The sequence below is a fragment of the Eurypyga helias genome, unplaced genomic scaffold, assembly GCF_000690775.1.
Source record: "Eurypyga helias isolate BGI_N326 unplaced genomic scaffold, ASM69077v1 scaffold3435, whole genome shotgun sequence".
NCBI classification, from domain to species: Eukaryota; Metazoa; Chordata; class Aves; order Eurypygiformes; family Eurypygidae; genus Eurypyga; species Eurypyga helias.
The window spans coordinates 10339-24739 of NW_010251891.1; the positions used below are offsets into that span (position 1 = coordinate 10339).

Genomic DNA, 14401 nt, shown 5'->3' on the forward strand with positions numbered 1-14401 from the left:
AAGCTCTCTAATTCTGCTGAGTGACACTCTGATACTGTTGTACCACTGAGTTGTTTTGACATGAATCTAGCTCATTTCTTTCTGATGCTTTGAGACTGCAGCAAAGAAGAATGTTTTGCCACACAGTTGTCCTCAACATTCTGCCAAGTGTTAGCAGCTAAGCAAAGTGACATCTGTGCATGTGGCAATTGTCTTCAGTCTGAAGCTATTTCTCTTTAATCTAAGCCCAAGGGCCTGAATTATCATTTCCCTGCATCTTGCCAATTGCAAGGTATTTTTTTTACACCTGTTTTTACTAATGGAAATAACTGGTGAATTAAAAGACACTAATACTAAGCTCTGTCATCTAGTACAATGTAAATTATTGTTGTGTTTTCTTTTCTTTTTTCTCTACACTAAATTGAGGTCTCCAAGAATCCGAATTGTCTGATTCTATATTCTAAGATTTCTAGAGTCACTTCCATTGACAGAATTAATTTTTTTCATTGGATCTTAATTATTTCAAATAATAAAATTACTTATACTTTTTTCTGTGTGAAACTAAATTATTTCAATGTAGACATCTAGTGTAATTTTGATTCTTTAAGTCACCCCACCTGTCCTCCAGTTGTTCCTCTAGACCAGGGCACAGCTTTCCATAGATTCTATGGAATGTCCATGAGGCCCATTCACATGTCTTGATTATGCAACGACAACTAAAATAACTCTAGATATCTGAGTTAATGTAAAGTTAATGTAGCTGCATTTCCCCTTTTGTCTCACCCTTACCTGCACAATAAATATTTAGCAATATCTTTCTTGGTCCAGAATAAAGATAGCAATGAAACAAATATGTTGTCACCATATTTACTCTTCCTAATCCTCCTAAATACACAGGTTTTCTGAACTAAATTATTCTCAGTTATAGAAAGAGAAAATTATACTTATTCTTTAATAACTGATATTTTGATTTATAGAAGCCAAGAAGTTTGGCTTTCATAGTGAATAGATAAGGTGTTAAAAATACTAATAAAGAAGCTGATTTGTTAACAGACATAACGTGGTCAGATCCTCAAATTAGAGAAATTAGTATAGCACCATCAAGGTCATTATTTCTATGCAAATTTGAAAGAACTGAGAACCTGACTTTCATATGTAATGTAGGAAAATTTTCTGTCAGAAACTTATGTACAAAGAATATGAATAACCAACATTTATATATACAAATAAGTAAGAAAGGAAGCTGAACTAAATAATATATCTTTTTACTCTGAGTTTATCAAAACTCCAGTGCTAAGTTTAGCATACGTATATAAGCATGTTGTAATTAAGCTGATCTTTCACTCTACAAAAAGAAGTTAGAAAAAAAATGCTCATGCATAGTCAGTTTATGAAAGATTTGCGTAGAGGAAGATATATGCAGGTCAGAATTTATGTTTTGGCACCATGGCAGTCATGCACAAAATTTGAATGGCCTTGCTGTACTCTGGACATGATGCTTCTGTCTACATGACAAGAGTGAGAAGCATTGTCTTTATATCCCAGAGTTCTAAACTTGTGCATGCAGAAGTTGCTGCCTTTTTTAAAAAATGACCTTTAAGAAAAAGACATTTTAAAAACTCTTCATTTCTTTTTCATTAGTAAAGAGCAGTTCTTTGATTTGCTTGAAAGGCAGCCTGGAATAAGTTTGTGAGTTGAAAAAAAATATAAAGTTAGAAATACTAAATATAAATCTAGCTAGAATTCATTGCAAAAATAAACCTGCAGTGTTCTACTATTTTTTACCTATATCCCACAGCACTTTATTTTCTTTTAATTTCAGAAAATATAACATATTTTTGTACAAACAGCTAAACACTATTAGTCTTCCTCATGTGTGTATATCATTGCAGTTTCTCTGTCTGGGAGATGCTTTTGGGTAGGGTGGGAAAGGACCTGTATTTGCACTTGGAAGTTCCTAGCTACAGCAAACTCATTTTCTCCAAGAATATTTAAAGCCAGCACAGAAGTTATTTATATAGAGAGAGATATATAAAAAACCCAAACTTATTAAACACAATAACATATTTACAGCTGATTCTCAGTAGCTTTTCAAATTCCCCAGGATTATGAGTTGAAACACCAGTGATGCACAATATTTTATAGCAGCAGTTCAAGAAAAAATTGTCCAAACTTAGGTAAAGCTATCAGACAGGGAAAACAGCAAAAGGCTTGCTTATTTCTTCGTTGATGGTGTTGGATAAATGTAGTTACATATTTTTCCTTCCACATATTGATACAGAATTCACATGATGAAGTTCTGTGGGAAATACATAAATACTTGCAGGCTTTGGGTGCATACATAAAAATATTATTTTTTTTTTTTTTTAACTGACATTTAGTATGACAACATTTCAACTCTTTTCATATTTATTATAAGGGTATGTTAGGTGTAGTTTTAGACACTGGTCATGTATGCAGTGCACTTACTGACCTAACCAATACACTCTAACCTTGTAACTATAGAGTTTATTTTTTTTTTTAAAGGAATCTAATTAAACAAAGGGAAAAAAAGAAACAGTAAAGGTAACAAATATTTTTTCCATAGATTGGGTACAGAATGTAGACTGCCATACAAACCTTTTGAAAATGTTGAGGAATATTGCAATAAGCAATCTTCCTCCCACAGTTCAATCACACAAAGTTCATGTTTAACTTGGGGTGAAACATATTGCCCACACACAACTCCATGGCTTCCCACAGTGATCCCTGAGTTTTTTTGCTAGGATTACTGCTGTGCTTAAGTTCTGACTGCTGACATGTTATAATAAGGCACTTTTATTTACAATGATTCCAACTTAAAATAGTACTACAGAAATTCAGCCCCAGCCCAGTGTATTATCACTTCATGTTTGCTGCTCCAGGACTTCCAGGTAGTCAGGCTCAGCATGTAAATTAGCTTTGAGTTCGAAGTACTCATTTTTAGTTTGTTCTAGAAAAACCTTTCTCGGCCTGGAGTACATGAGTGTCTCCATTAGTTTCAGCTCCTCATGTGTTCCAGGATAATGAACTTCCATGTCAGGCTGGAACTGCACAATATTTTTTCTTAGGTACTCTGTGATCCCTAGTTGCTGCAGTTCTCTCTCTTTTTCAAGAATGTTTCTATAAAAGCAGCTGGCATCCTGGAAAGACAGAAATTCAGCAGATTGATCTGTAGCCTTATATTTGACATTTGAACCTGTAAGGGGTGAACTGTTCTCTCTTTGCAGGAGACTTCGTCGGAGATGTTTGGAATTGTTAGCTTCCTTCTCACTTCCCTCCTCCTGTTGCTCAGTATGATTGGGACTGAAGGATGGGCTGTGATAGACCTGAACCATGGGAGTAACCATACGTTGCTCATAGAGAGTTGCAGATGGGCGCTCCGTTGTGTGGTGTGTTGTCTTATGCCCATACATGCTGTACTGAAGGTGAACTGGACTATTATCCCTCATTTGTTCATCTGCTTGTTTCTTTTTGCACCTTCGTCGCCGATGAAGAACAAGAACAACTATTAAGTTATAAACACAATTAGAAGTCCTAGTATTAGAACAGAAAGTGGGACAGCATCTGTAAGGGACCGCAGGATGGTGTCTGCGGTATTGGTAGTAGTAGTAGAAGTTGTCACAACTACAAAACTGGCATGAGTTGGTAGGGCAGGGCTGTTTATTAAACCTGGACACAACACTTCACTGTTTAGGGATTTCAGTTCTTTTTTTGCTAGGTGTCCTGGAGATTTACAAAAAATATCACCCATCATTGTATTCTTACTCAGTTTTTGTATCCATTTTTGCAGCCCAACTGAATCACAGGAACAGTCCCAGGGGTTGTCTTCAAGTTCAATTTGTACCAGCATATCCAGTTCATCCAAGACATTGCTCACAGGCAAATGAACAAATTGGTTTGTTTTCAGATTTAATCTGGCAAGCGGAACACCTGAAAAGATATGGGGTGGCAGAGTCTGCAGAAGGTTGTTATTTAAGTAGAGGACCTTAAGTTTTGGCATTGCATGAAATGTCCCTGGCAAAACTTCTTTGATGGCATTATATTCAAGGTACAAGTATTCAAGGTGCTGAAGGCCAAGGAATAGATTCTGAGTTAGCTTTGTAAGATGATTGCCATTGAGGTACAATTTCTGCAGTCTACTCAGATTCATAAAGGACCCTTCCTCAAGGATTTCAATGCGATTGTTCCCCAGGTGCAGCATTTCCAGGCTGGCATACTCCTCAAGATCTGATTTCAGTACTGTCTGAATAATGTTTCCAGCTAGAATAAGCTTTTTAGGATTTGGAGGAGGGGGTCCTAAATCAGACAAGCTTTCAATGTTTCTCTCCTGGCAGTGCATGAGAACTCCTGAGAGCATATGGCTGGTGCAGTGACAGGGGACAGGACAATAGACTCCTGGAAACTGAGTAGTAGGCTTTGACGTATGAAGCACTAAACTTGGTTCTTTAGTAGGAGCTTTCAGGATAGGAATCACCTTAGTTGACAGGTGACTATCACTGATAGAGGTGGTTACAACCAAGGGCAGTGACCCTGAAGGATCTTCAAGTTCATTTACAGGATGAGGGGGACAAAGTGATTCTTTTTTCAGCCTGCTTAAGATGCTGCCTTTGATAATTGGAGGGCTATTGCATACAACATCACCTATTATTGACTGAGGAGGCATGTTTTCTAACCATATTTTCAACTGCAGCAAATCACAGTTACACGCCCATTTATTGTCTTCCAACTGAAGGTCTAGTATTCTACCAATATGTTCCAAAAAGCCAACATAGGGCAGTGTCTGTAACTGGTTGCCACGAAGGTCTAAATGGGTCAATGGCACAAAACGAAATATGTTCGGAGGAAGATACTCAATGGCATTATCATTCAAAATAAGCACTTTAAGCCTGTTGAGCTTGCTAAAGGCACTTGCTTCAATCACTGTGATGAAATTGTTGTCTGCTTGAAGAAACTCCAAATTTTCCAATCCATTAAATGTATCTTCTTTAAGTGTTTCTAAAGAATTGTGATTGATATGAAGTTGCTTAAGAAGACTGAGACCATTAAAAGCCCCAGGCTCAATATCTGCAATATTATTAAAACCAAGATGTAGAGAGATAGCATTAACAAGGCCAGCAAAATCATTCACGTGTAACATAGTCAGGCCATTGTTTAACAGATTAAGATGGAAAGGCCGTGATGGTGGAACATTTATTTCTGATACCATCTTGATGCCTCTTTCTTCACAGTTTATAATCATGTTATCATCCTTTTCTTCACAGGAACACAACGTCTGACAAGATCCTCTGACTGAAGAAAAAGGTGGCGGTGACTGGAAAGGATCAGATGCAACCACAAATGAATGTAGAATAATAATCCAGAGCTTCATCTTGCCCAGCAGATTCTATATAAAAGAAAAAAAGAAGAAAAAAAAAAGAAAAAGGAAAAGTAATAGAGTTATGATTTTACAGCATTAATTTTTTTGTTTGTTTGTTTCATGGGCTGGTAGGGGAGCAATAATGATTCCTAGTACTTGTCACTGAGCTGCCTCACCTTTCAAACAATGTTATACCCTACAAAACACTTGAAAGATTTTCTAAGCAGAAAAAGAATATTTTTAGTTTAATGTACTGAATCAATAAACACAGTCATAAGGGGAGTGCTTCGGTAATTTCACGCTGATACACCAAAGTAAGAGATAATCAGGAGTGTGTTGTCCTAATGTACCATGTAGAATGATTTGCCAGTGGACAGCAGTAATATGTTACTGCCTCAAGAAATTTATATATAATATAATATTTTGTATTATTGCTTTGTGTCACCATGTAGCACTGCAAATTTTAAGACTACCTTGCTAAGTTCAACTTCATGTTGTCTAGCTGCTGAAGAGAAGAAATAAGATTTGCTTTGGTTCCAAATAGGTTAAGAGCAAAACCCCATTCAGTCGGGGTACAGGGAATCTCTGCTTGTGCATTATGTATGTAAATCAAAAACTATTTCCTCTCCCATCTTTGTACCTCCAAACTGAATAGGAAGTAGGAAAAAATAATTCTTTTTCTTTACATAAATTTTAATGCATATGTTATGGATATTTAGTGAAGTGGGAACACAGCACAATAGTGTAATATGTTTGTATATGATATAAAAATAAAATACTCAAAATAAAAGTGAGTACTGAAAATACAGTACATCAGAATAAATAGGTAGTCAAGGGACAAACATTTTTCTGAGAGTAATTATTAAACTCCTTCCAATTATTATAATCTTTAATTACCACAAATATTCTGAAATGAACATGGAACAGTTTTAACTGTATGAGTTAAAGATCATCACCAGTATCATCTGTATGTTATGTAACTTAAATTATCATATGTCAAGCTGGTCTTGAACTTTGCAATACCTGATAAATGCTTCATTACTGTACAACTATGGAGTCACAAGTCAAATTTACACATTGAAGTCAAGCATGTGTTATCATTGGTTTGAATTACTTTATGCTACACTCCATTTGAAGATTCTCTGTTTCTTTCTGTCAAGGCTGCCTAATTAGCAAGAACAATGGTAATTATTGATAATGAAATTGAGTCAAATCATGGTTTATTATCTTTAAATATTTCCACATTTCCTAAAATAAAAAAAATCTTAAATTGGAATGGATGATTTAAAACACAAGAACTATTTTGTATGCACTATTTATTCTATGGCTGAACGAAGCAGGTTTCTTAAACAATCCATCTAATAAAGGTCACTTGGTCTTTCAAAGCTATTGAAATAGGGAGTACAGAATGTAACTACACAAATAACCAGCTAAGTGTCAATTTCTGAAAGACTAGAACCTTTTACAAGAACCTATTCAATTACATGCATAAACATCATTGTGTGTCCTTATGACTTGGCATTTCATCAATACATATTTCAATTGGCATGTAGTTTTGTTACTAGCAACACCATTTCTCAAGGCTTCCCTTACAATGGATTGCAAAGATTTATACATGCAGGCACTTAAGTGCTGTAGTATGAGTAACACACACACACAGACATGCCGAAAAGCAACAACAGCAAATGTGTGCACAGTGAATTATGGGTTTTTTTTTTCCCTAAGTAGTTCCTGATAAGTGGGAGTATATATATTAGTTTAGAAATAGTAAGTGCAATTCATAGTGTGAGAAAAAGTGTCCCTAAAAAAGGGACCTTTTCTCTTTGTTTCAGTAGAACAAATAATTTTGTTGTCTCATGTAAAACTCCCTGAACGCCAGCTGACTATGTTTAATATATATGTCTTTATTTTCCCAAGAAGTATTGGTTAAGACACATGTCAAGATGTTACTTTCAAGTATTCAGAATAATAGGATTGTATTATGCTAGATAGCTGTTTTTGGTTTACATACATCAATATCCCTTCCACTGACCCCATGTAAAAAATGCAGGCTCTTGACACAAATGCCAGTTTCAAACCTCCTGTATGACTAATTAGACTTTATTCCTGTACACTTTTTCTCTGTAGGAATGCCAGCCTCAATCTGCGTCAGATTCAAATTGCACTTACAACCTGAGCAAAATTAAATGGAAAAAAGAAATCTGAAAAGCATGTTTCATTCTACTGCCTATGAGAAATTAGGTTATAAAACTGAAAGCCCTCCTCTCAGAGATGAAAGTAACATTTGCAACCAATTGGAAAACATTCCCATTTTAATCATCATCATACTTCTGTAGGCAGCACTGCCAGAACTCTCTCACACACATATACACACAACAAAAATTAATAGGAAAGTTATATTCTTTTTTCCTTTTTCCTTTTTTTTTTTCCTAAACACTCAAGAATGTGTACTGAGGCACTCAGTGGGCTCCTATTGTAAAATAAAAACTGCTTTCAAGTAACAGATGGTCAACATTTCACTGAAAGAATTTACAATAAAATAAAACTTAATACAGAAGACTTGACAAAGCTGACCTTTTTCTGTTTCATGTGGTGAGGTTTTTCAGCAAATTCTACAAGGTAATTAAAGTTTGTTGGTTTTATCTTCTTTCATGTAAGTACTACTAACTGCATAGTATAACTAAGATTTTTGCAGCAGGCATTCTAAAAGACTGAAAAATGTCGGAGTCCTTTCTAAGAGGCAAAGTTGAATACTTTCAGAAGTAGACACTTTATAGCAAAGGCATCACATACTTCACAAATTATAATAAGCGTGTTTTTGAAATATAGAAAAAGCTTGTTTCATTTTACTAGGGGATTTGTTTGATTGCTTTAATTCAAATATTTATAAAATGCATGTTGAAGAATTTCAAAGCCTCAAGCTAAGATTTGGTTATTTCTAAATGCCCTTGGGATTGTTTATTAAATTCTGAAGAGAATCACAGTGAGATGATGCATTTAAGACCATTCTTACACTTCAGGAAATAAAAAAGAACACCCATTCCTCCCTCCTCAAGGGATCTGAAATCAGCATTTCCATAATACACGCATTCCACACAGTTGCAGTTTGAATAAATGCACCTGGCAGACTGCTTGAAATACAGTATAAACTGCCATAATTTAATATAAAAGTTATACAAAGTCATGGAATAAAAATAAGGTCAGCTGGTACTGAGAAATGAATTTGTCCTATGCTTAGCTAATTAACTAACAGATCTTTCTTACCTGTACAGAAGTAATACTCCCTGAAACACTCAGGAATAAACAGTCGGAGCAGCTGTTCAAATGTGTCGTGATTTTTCGCTCTGAAAAATACACCGTTTCTTCCGAGATTCACTTGGCTGCAAGCGATGGTAATACTACAGCTCCATAAAGTTGAAATCCTTGTTCAGAAGACAAAGTACAAAGCGTTCAATTGAAAAAATCTTCCAGGCAACATGCACATTAGACCATCCTGTAAGCAGTTGTCCTTTTTCCTCAATTAAAATTCACAGCATACTTCACAGCTATGCTGACTTTTCTGCTTATAGTTAACTGTTTGCAAGCGTTTGGATGCAGTAAACAAACAAGATGCTCAGCAGAGCCTGACTAGATCACTTGGTTTGTCAGATTTTTAGATCCAAGCTGCTTCTGTGTTCTCTCTGCTCTTTCTAGTCTTTCTTGTTAGCTCAGTTTGTTATTAGTCAGATTGCCAGGGGCTGGGAGGTAGGCGTAAATAAAGAGACTTCTTGGCTTTTGACTCAGCCTTTAAGCCCTTCCCCACCAGAGAGCTTTAATCTGCCAATGTCATTTAATACAAGATACAGCTCCACCTTGAGACAGATCAGCTCCTCCTCCTGCAATTTCTCTCACCTCCTTTTTCCCCTAAGTGAACCTCGGAAAGTAAAATTCGGCTAAATACCTTCTAGACTGCTTAAGATTTGTTAATGCCTGATTTTTGAAAAACATTAAACATCTACTGCAGCTCTTGCAGTTTGTTCTCTTGGGCAGATTTTGCATCTAGTTTATATCTGCAAATGCTTGCTTTAGAAACCGAAAGCATTCCAGAGCAAATATGCGCCGCAAAACACACCACAAGGGAAACATTGTCCTCTGGAAAATCTGTCTATCACACTGAAGTGCAGGATTATTCAAATATATAAATGTGACAGTACAGCTCTCAGCACAGTCCACTCAATGTGACTGGGGTAGGGTTGAGAATGTACAGTTGTGCAGACTTTATTTGTGAAAAATAAAAAAAAAATTAGTATTTATGATAATGCGGTCAGTCCTTTTTAAAACTGTTCATCTTGTTCTTTAAGAAGAAAACTGGGTTGATTGTAATTGTCTGTTTTACAGATGTTAGCATAGTGTGTTGGTGTTATCCATGTGCGATTGCATTGTATTTGCATGAAACATTGCTTTGATAAAAACCGGTCGGGGGGGTGGGATGGTGTATTCTTAAAGTCATGTATCATGTTTAAGTTATTTTCTTGGTGCTCATAAACCGTAATTAACAGTTCAGTAGGGCTACGGGAAAATGTTTATGCCATTCAAGGAAGATTTTCCTTATCCCTCCAGCAATTCTTATAAGCTTTATATGCTGCAAATGTTACTTCCTTGTTTGTCCCACTGCCACAAAGCTGCAAAACCTTTCCATGAGCAACAATAGATGAGGTGCTTTAGTGTATTTACCCTGTAGAGCATATGATTTAGGTTTTGTTCTTACTGTGTCTTAGATTACTTTACAGAATCTTTACTACAATCTTAATAAAAGTCAGATTCCTGTAATTCCTTCTCTGCTGAAAGCTCTCCAAGTGGACTCATTGGCCTTTCACAGGGTATTGTGACATACTGTTCCATGTGATGATGGCTATCAAGAACTTGTCATATATATATATATACACACACACACATACATGTATTTTTATATATAGGCATATTTATATATGCCTTGGATTATTAGGATGAGTTAGTTCTTTAGTACTTCATTTTCTATAGATAAAGTATCTAATTTAGCAAATTAATAAAAAAAACCCCATAAAATATTCCTAAGAAACAAAAGCAATTTGATTTACATTAATTTCAACACATCGCTTATTTGATTGCATTTTGAACCAATAATGAACTTTGACAACTATCTTGACTTGCATTTTACTGCTAAGGCCCAAAGATTCTGATATCTGTGTCCAGACAGATAAATCATCATCTTCTTTATTATTTTTTAATCTATTAATTTGTGTCTGGTTTAGTCAGGAAAGAGTTAACTCTCTACAGTGGCTGGTATGAAGCTGTGTTCCTGGATTTACACTGAGGAAAGTACTGATAAGGTGTCTTTTTTATCTGTGCCAAGGAGTGCCTGCACCAAATTCAAGCTCTCTCAGCTTCTGACGCTGCAGCTGCATTCCCAACTCTCTGTCGCTACAGGCAGTGCAGGGGACACACAGTTCAGACAACTGCACAAACTGACCAAAGAAATATTTCATTCCATTGTACATCATGCTCGGGGCATAGGCAGGGAGTGGGGCCAACAGCCATTACTCTTTCACTTCCATACATTTGCTAATGCTCTCTCTAACTCCTTTGTTAGCTGCTTTGCTAGCTCCTTTGCTGGCTCATTTGTTCGTGAGTTGGTGGGTCTGTTAGTTTTCCTAGTTGTGCTGTCGCTGAAAGAGTTTGCTTGGGCTCTGATGTGATAGCTCTCAGGCTCTGGCTCTCAGGCTGCGATTGCTCTCGGGCTCTCTGGCTCTGACTCTCACTTCTCAGCACATGGGTTATGCATCGGTTAGTGGGTAGTGAGCAATCATATAATATGCTTTACTTTCTATTACTTTAATTACTTATTAGTAGTAATATTTGTATATATCCAATTATTTCATTCAATTAGTAAATAGATCTTATCTCAATTTTATGATCTTCCATGTTTTTTCCCTCTGATTCTCCTTCTCCACTGAAGGAGGGGAGAGGGAATCTGTGAGACCGGCTTGGTGGTATTTTGCTAGCCAGAGTTAAATCGCAACAGATTTCTAAGTCAGAGTCTGTCTAATATTTACTGAGCAATTTTAAACATTCACATTTCACTGGTGATCAGTTGAGATGGAGTATGTCTGTATATGCAGATACTCAGAAGTGAAAACATCATTGTTCACTTTTCAGTTAACATTCACAAGAGTAAAACCTGATCACAAAAATATCTCCAGAAATCAACTAATAAAAATAGTAGAGCATTTCTTAATCATGAACAGTTAAAATACATCAAGAATGGTTATCAATAATGTATGTAATTCCACAAAGTACATTTTTACCAAGTTTATAAAAGTATGACTAATGATTATTTTTCTACCACAATTTAATGAATCATTAAGCAGGTTATTATAAAGAATGTGATTCTGCATGTGTATTGTATGGACAGTGTTGAACTGGCACAGAGTTTGTATCCTGTACTTTAAACAGTCACCTTTATCAATTGATCTGACAGTTTTAAAAATTTTGAAGCTGCATAAATAAAATCCAGTACTGTCTGGTTTAGTTACTTCACAAGAGGCCTTAAGCTTTTATGTCATTCTTCTTTACCTCTTCGCAAAGTATAGTATCTCCATACACCAGAAATTAGGCTATACATATATGTATAACTATATATGTATGGTGCAGAATTCTCCCCTAGCTAGTAAGTTTTCTTTCTCATCAATATATACATGTAGAGATAGAAATTTTAATGTTATTAAGCATGAAGGCCGTGTATAAAATCCTTAAAAGAGGATGGTCTAATATTTTGCACCATGTTTTAATAAATTTTGTGTTATATAGTAAGCTGTCCAGGTTTCTATAAGTGTATATATTACAGAAGAAACCCCTGAGTCTGAATTATATAAAATGTAAATTTTGGTATGACCAGAAAATGCCCAGGAAGACTCTTCTAGAATCTGTTGTTTTCTTCGTAATAACACATTCCTTCCACTCAGGAAAATTCTGAAGATTACAGGGACATCTGTAAGAAGCAATGGAAAGCTTTTTCACACCCTTTCAGTCAAATATTACAAGTACTACTTCTAGATTTCTTTGAAGAATGTTTTCCAGGGTATTAATTTCACATATGAAAATTAGTCTTACAATTTAGACTTTAGATTGTAAAGACAGATTAGTCTTTAAAATATGAATTTTCATGGCACCATATTTGTTTGTAAATTCAGTTTTTAAAATAACAGAAGGAACAAAGCTCAGCATTTGTTATTTCAGTGAAAGGTAAAGCTCCCCTGCCCCTTCATTCACAACTTATTTCCACTTCTTAGTATGCACATAATTGATTCCATACAAGATGTATGAGACAAATAATATATCCTGCCCTGCCTTTAAGAAGCTGCTAGTCTGTGTCAGCAACTCTTCACCTATATTTCTTGCAACACCAGCTCATTAAACTCTGTATAAATATTGGTCTGAGAGGTTAAGATACTGTACTGAAATGGGGTTTTCTTCTGGAAAAACTAAGTAGCATCTGAATATTCATAGCTGAGAGAGCAGTCTGAGGAACTCTGCTGAAACTCATATAGATAGTATACATGAAAATTCCATATGGAGTGACAGCCACGAAGTCTAAGTCTTAAGTAGGCCCAAAGAACCTAGCACATGCACATACACATACACAAAACATACAAAAAAACCCCATAGTACAATATAGCTACAATTATGGAAGCTATCGTTACCTAATATAAAGCCAATGGAGAGCCTTTGTCTATGATGACAAAGAAATTTAGGAAAGGTTTTTTGAACTGTAAGTTTCAAAATAGTCAAGTGAACAGGAAATAATTAGTATTGGCATTAAGAGAGGTTTTATTTTGTAAGCATCAGTTTCTTTAACTCAGCTACAGAACACCTATTTCCCTCATAGGAACATTGGACCTTTTTTATATATCGGGATAGTACCTACTAAAAATGTTTTTCTGCTCTGAACACATCATTTGTATGGATTTTTGCAGTCATGAACACATTGTAGTTATGTAAAAAGATGTCAGGATTGCTCTTTAAAAGTGATATGGAAGCCTAGTGACTATTCTCGAAGTAAATATTTGGTTTAATTTTTATATGACCCTTATTGAAAGTCAATTCTCTGAAAAATCTGATGAAAAAGATTTTCAATTTATAAGAAACATTGAGGTTAAAGGAACACCTTTTTGTTGTTGTTCTTGTTTTTTAGTCCTAATGAAACTTCTAAGTACCTAAATTAAATTAGACCCATATATGTATACCTAATACACACATAAATATACATACATAATATTGTATGAATTGGGGATCCTCATCATCCAAAAATCACATTCCCTGAAGTGTTTTGAAGAATGGTATATTGAAGCTAATATTCTTTATATTTCAAATTTCGTGATAAAAAATCATATGGTCCTTTGGATTTCCTGCTGGAGTGAACATCTTTTTTAGTTAGCACCACAACTCCTAACAAGATAGTGTCTTCTTAGTCATCATAGAATCACAGAATGGTTTGGGTTGGAAGGGACCTTAATGATCACTTAGTTCCAAAACCCCTGCCATGGGCAGGGACACCATCCACTAGTCATTTAATAAAATATGATGCAGTAATCTGTATAGGTTTTTTTTTTGGAAACAGATGAAAACAAGCTGAATTCTCATGAATCTTCTTTAGTAATCCTGCTTTTTTGATTACTCAGATCATAGTATATGTGTAAACATTTCTTTCATTTGCACTGTTTTTTTCTTCAGTGTTCATGCAGTAGATCTTGAATGTTCTCTCTGTTTTGTTTACTCATTGACAGAGAACTCCCAGTCTTGCACAATGTTCAAAGAGTTTAATATATACATTAAAAAAAAAAAAAAAGACCTTCTAACTTATTCTGAGATAATCCATCTTGTTCATGTATTTTAGTGGTGGAGGAAATGATGTCTCTGGATCTGAATCAACCTCCTGGAAAAGGTAAGTTCTCCTCTCCTCTCCTCTCCTCTCCTCTCCTCTCGAGCTTTGTAAAATTTGAATGTAATTTCAAGAAAAAAAAAAAAAAA

General features: G+C 35.4%; 1 protein-coding gene across 1 annotated transcript; it reads right to left on the bottom strand.

Annotated features, from left to right (window-relative positions):
* Positions 1–2864: 2864 nt before the first annotated feature.
* SLITRK6 (SLIT and NTRK-like family, member 6) lies at positions 2865–9158 on the bottom strand. The gene is given in 3 exon segments (XM_010152152.1): positions 2865–3511; positions 3514–5383; positions 8621–9158. Coding segments are annotated over 2 exon segments (2502 nt in total). The 5' UTR covers positions 5369–5383; positions 8621–9158.
* Between the last annotated feature and the right edge of the window lie 5243 nt (positions 9159–14401).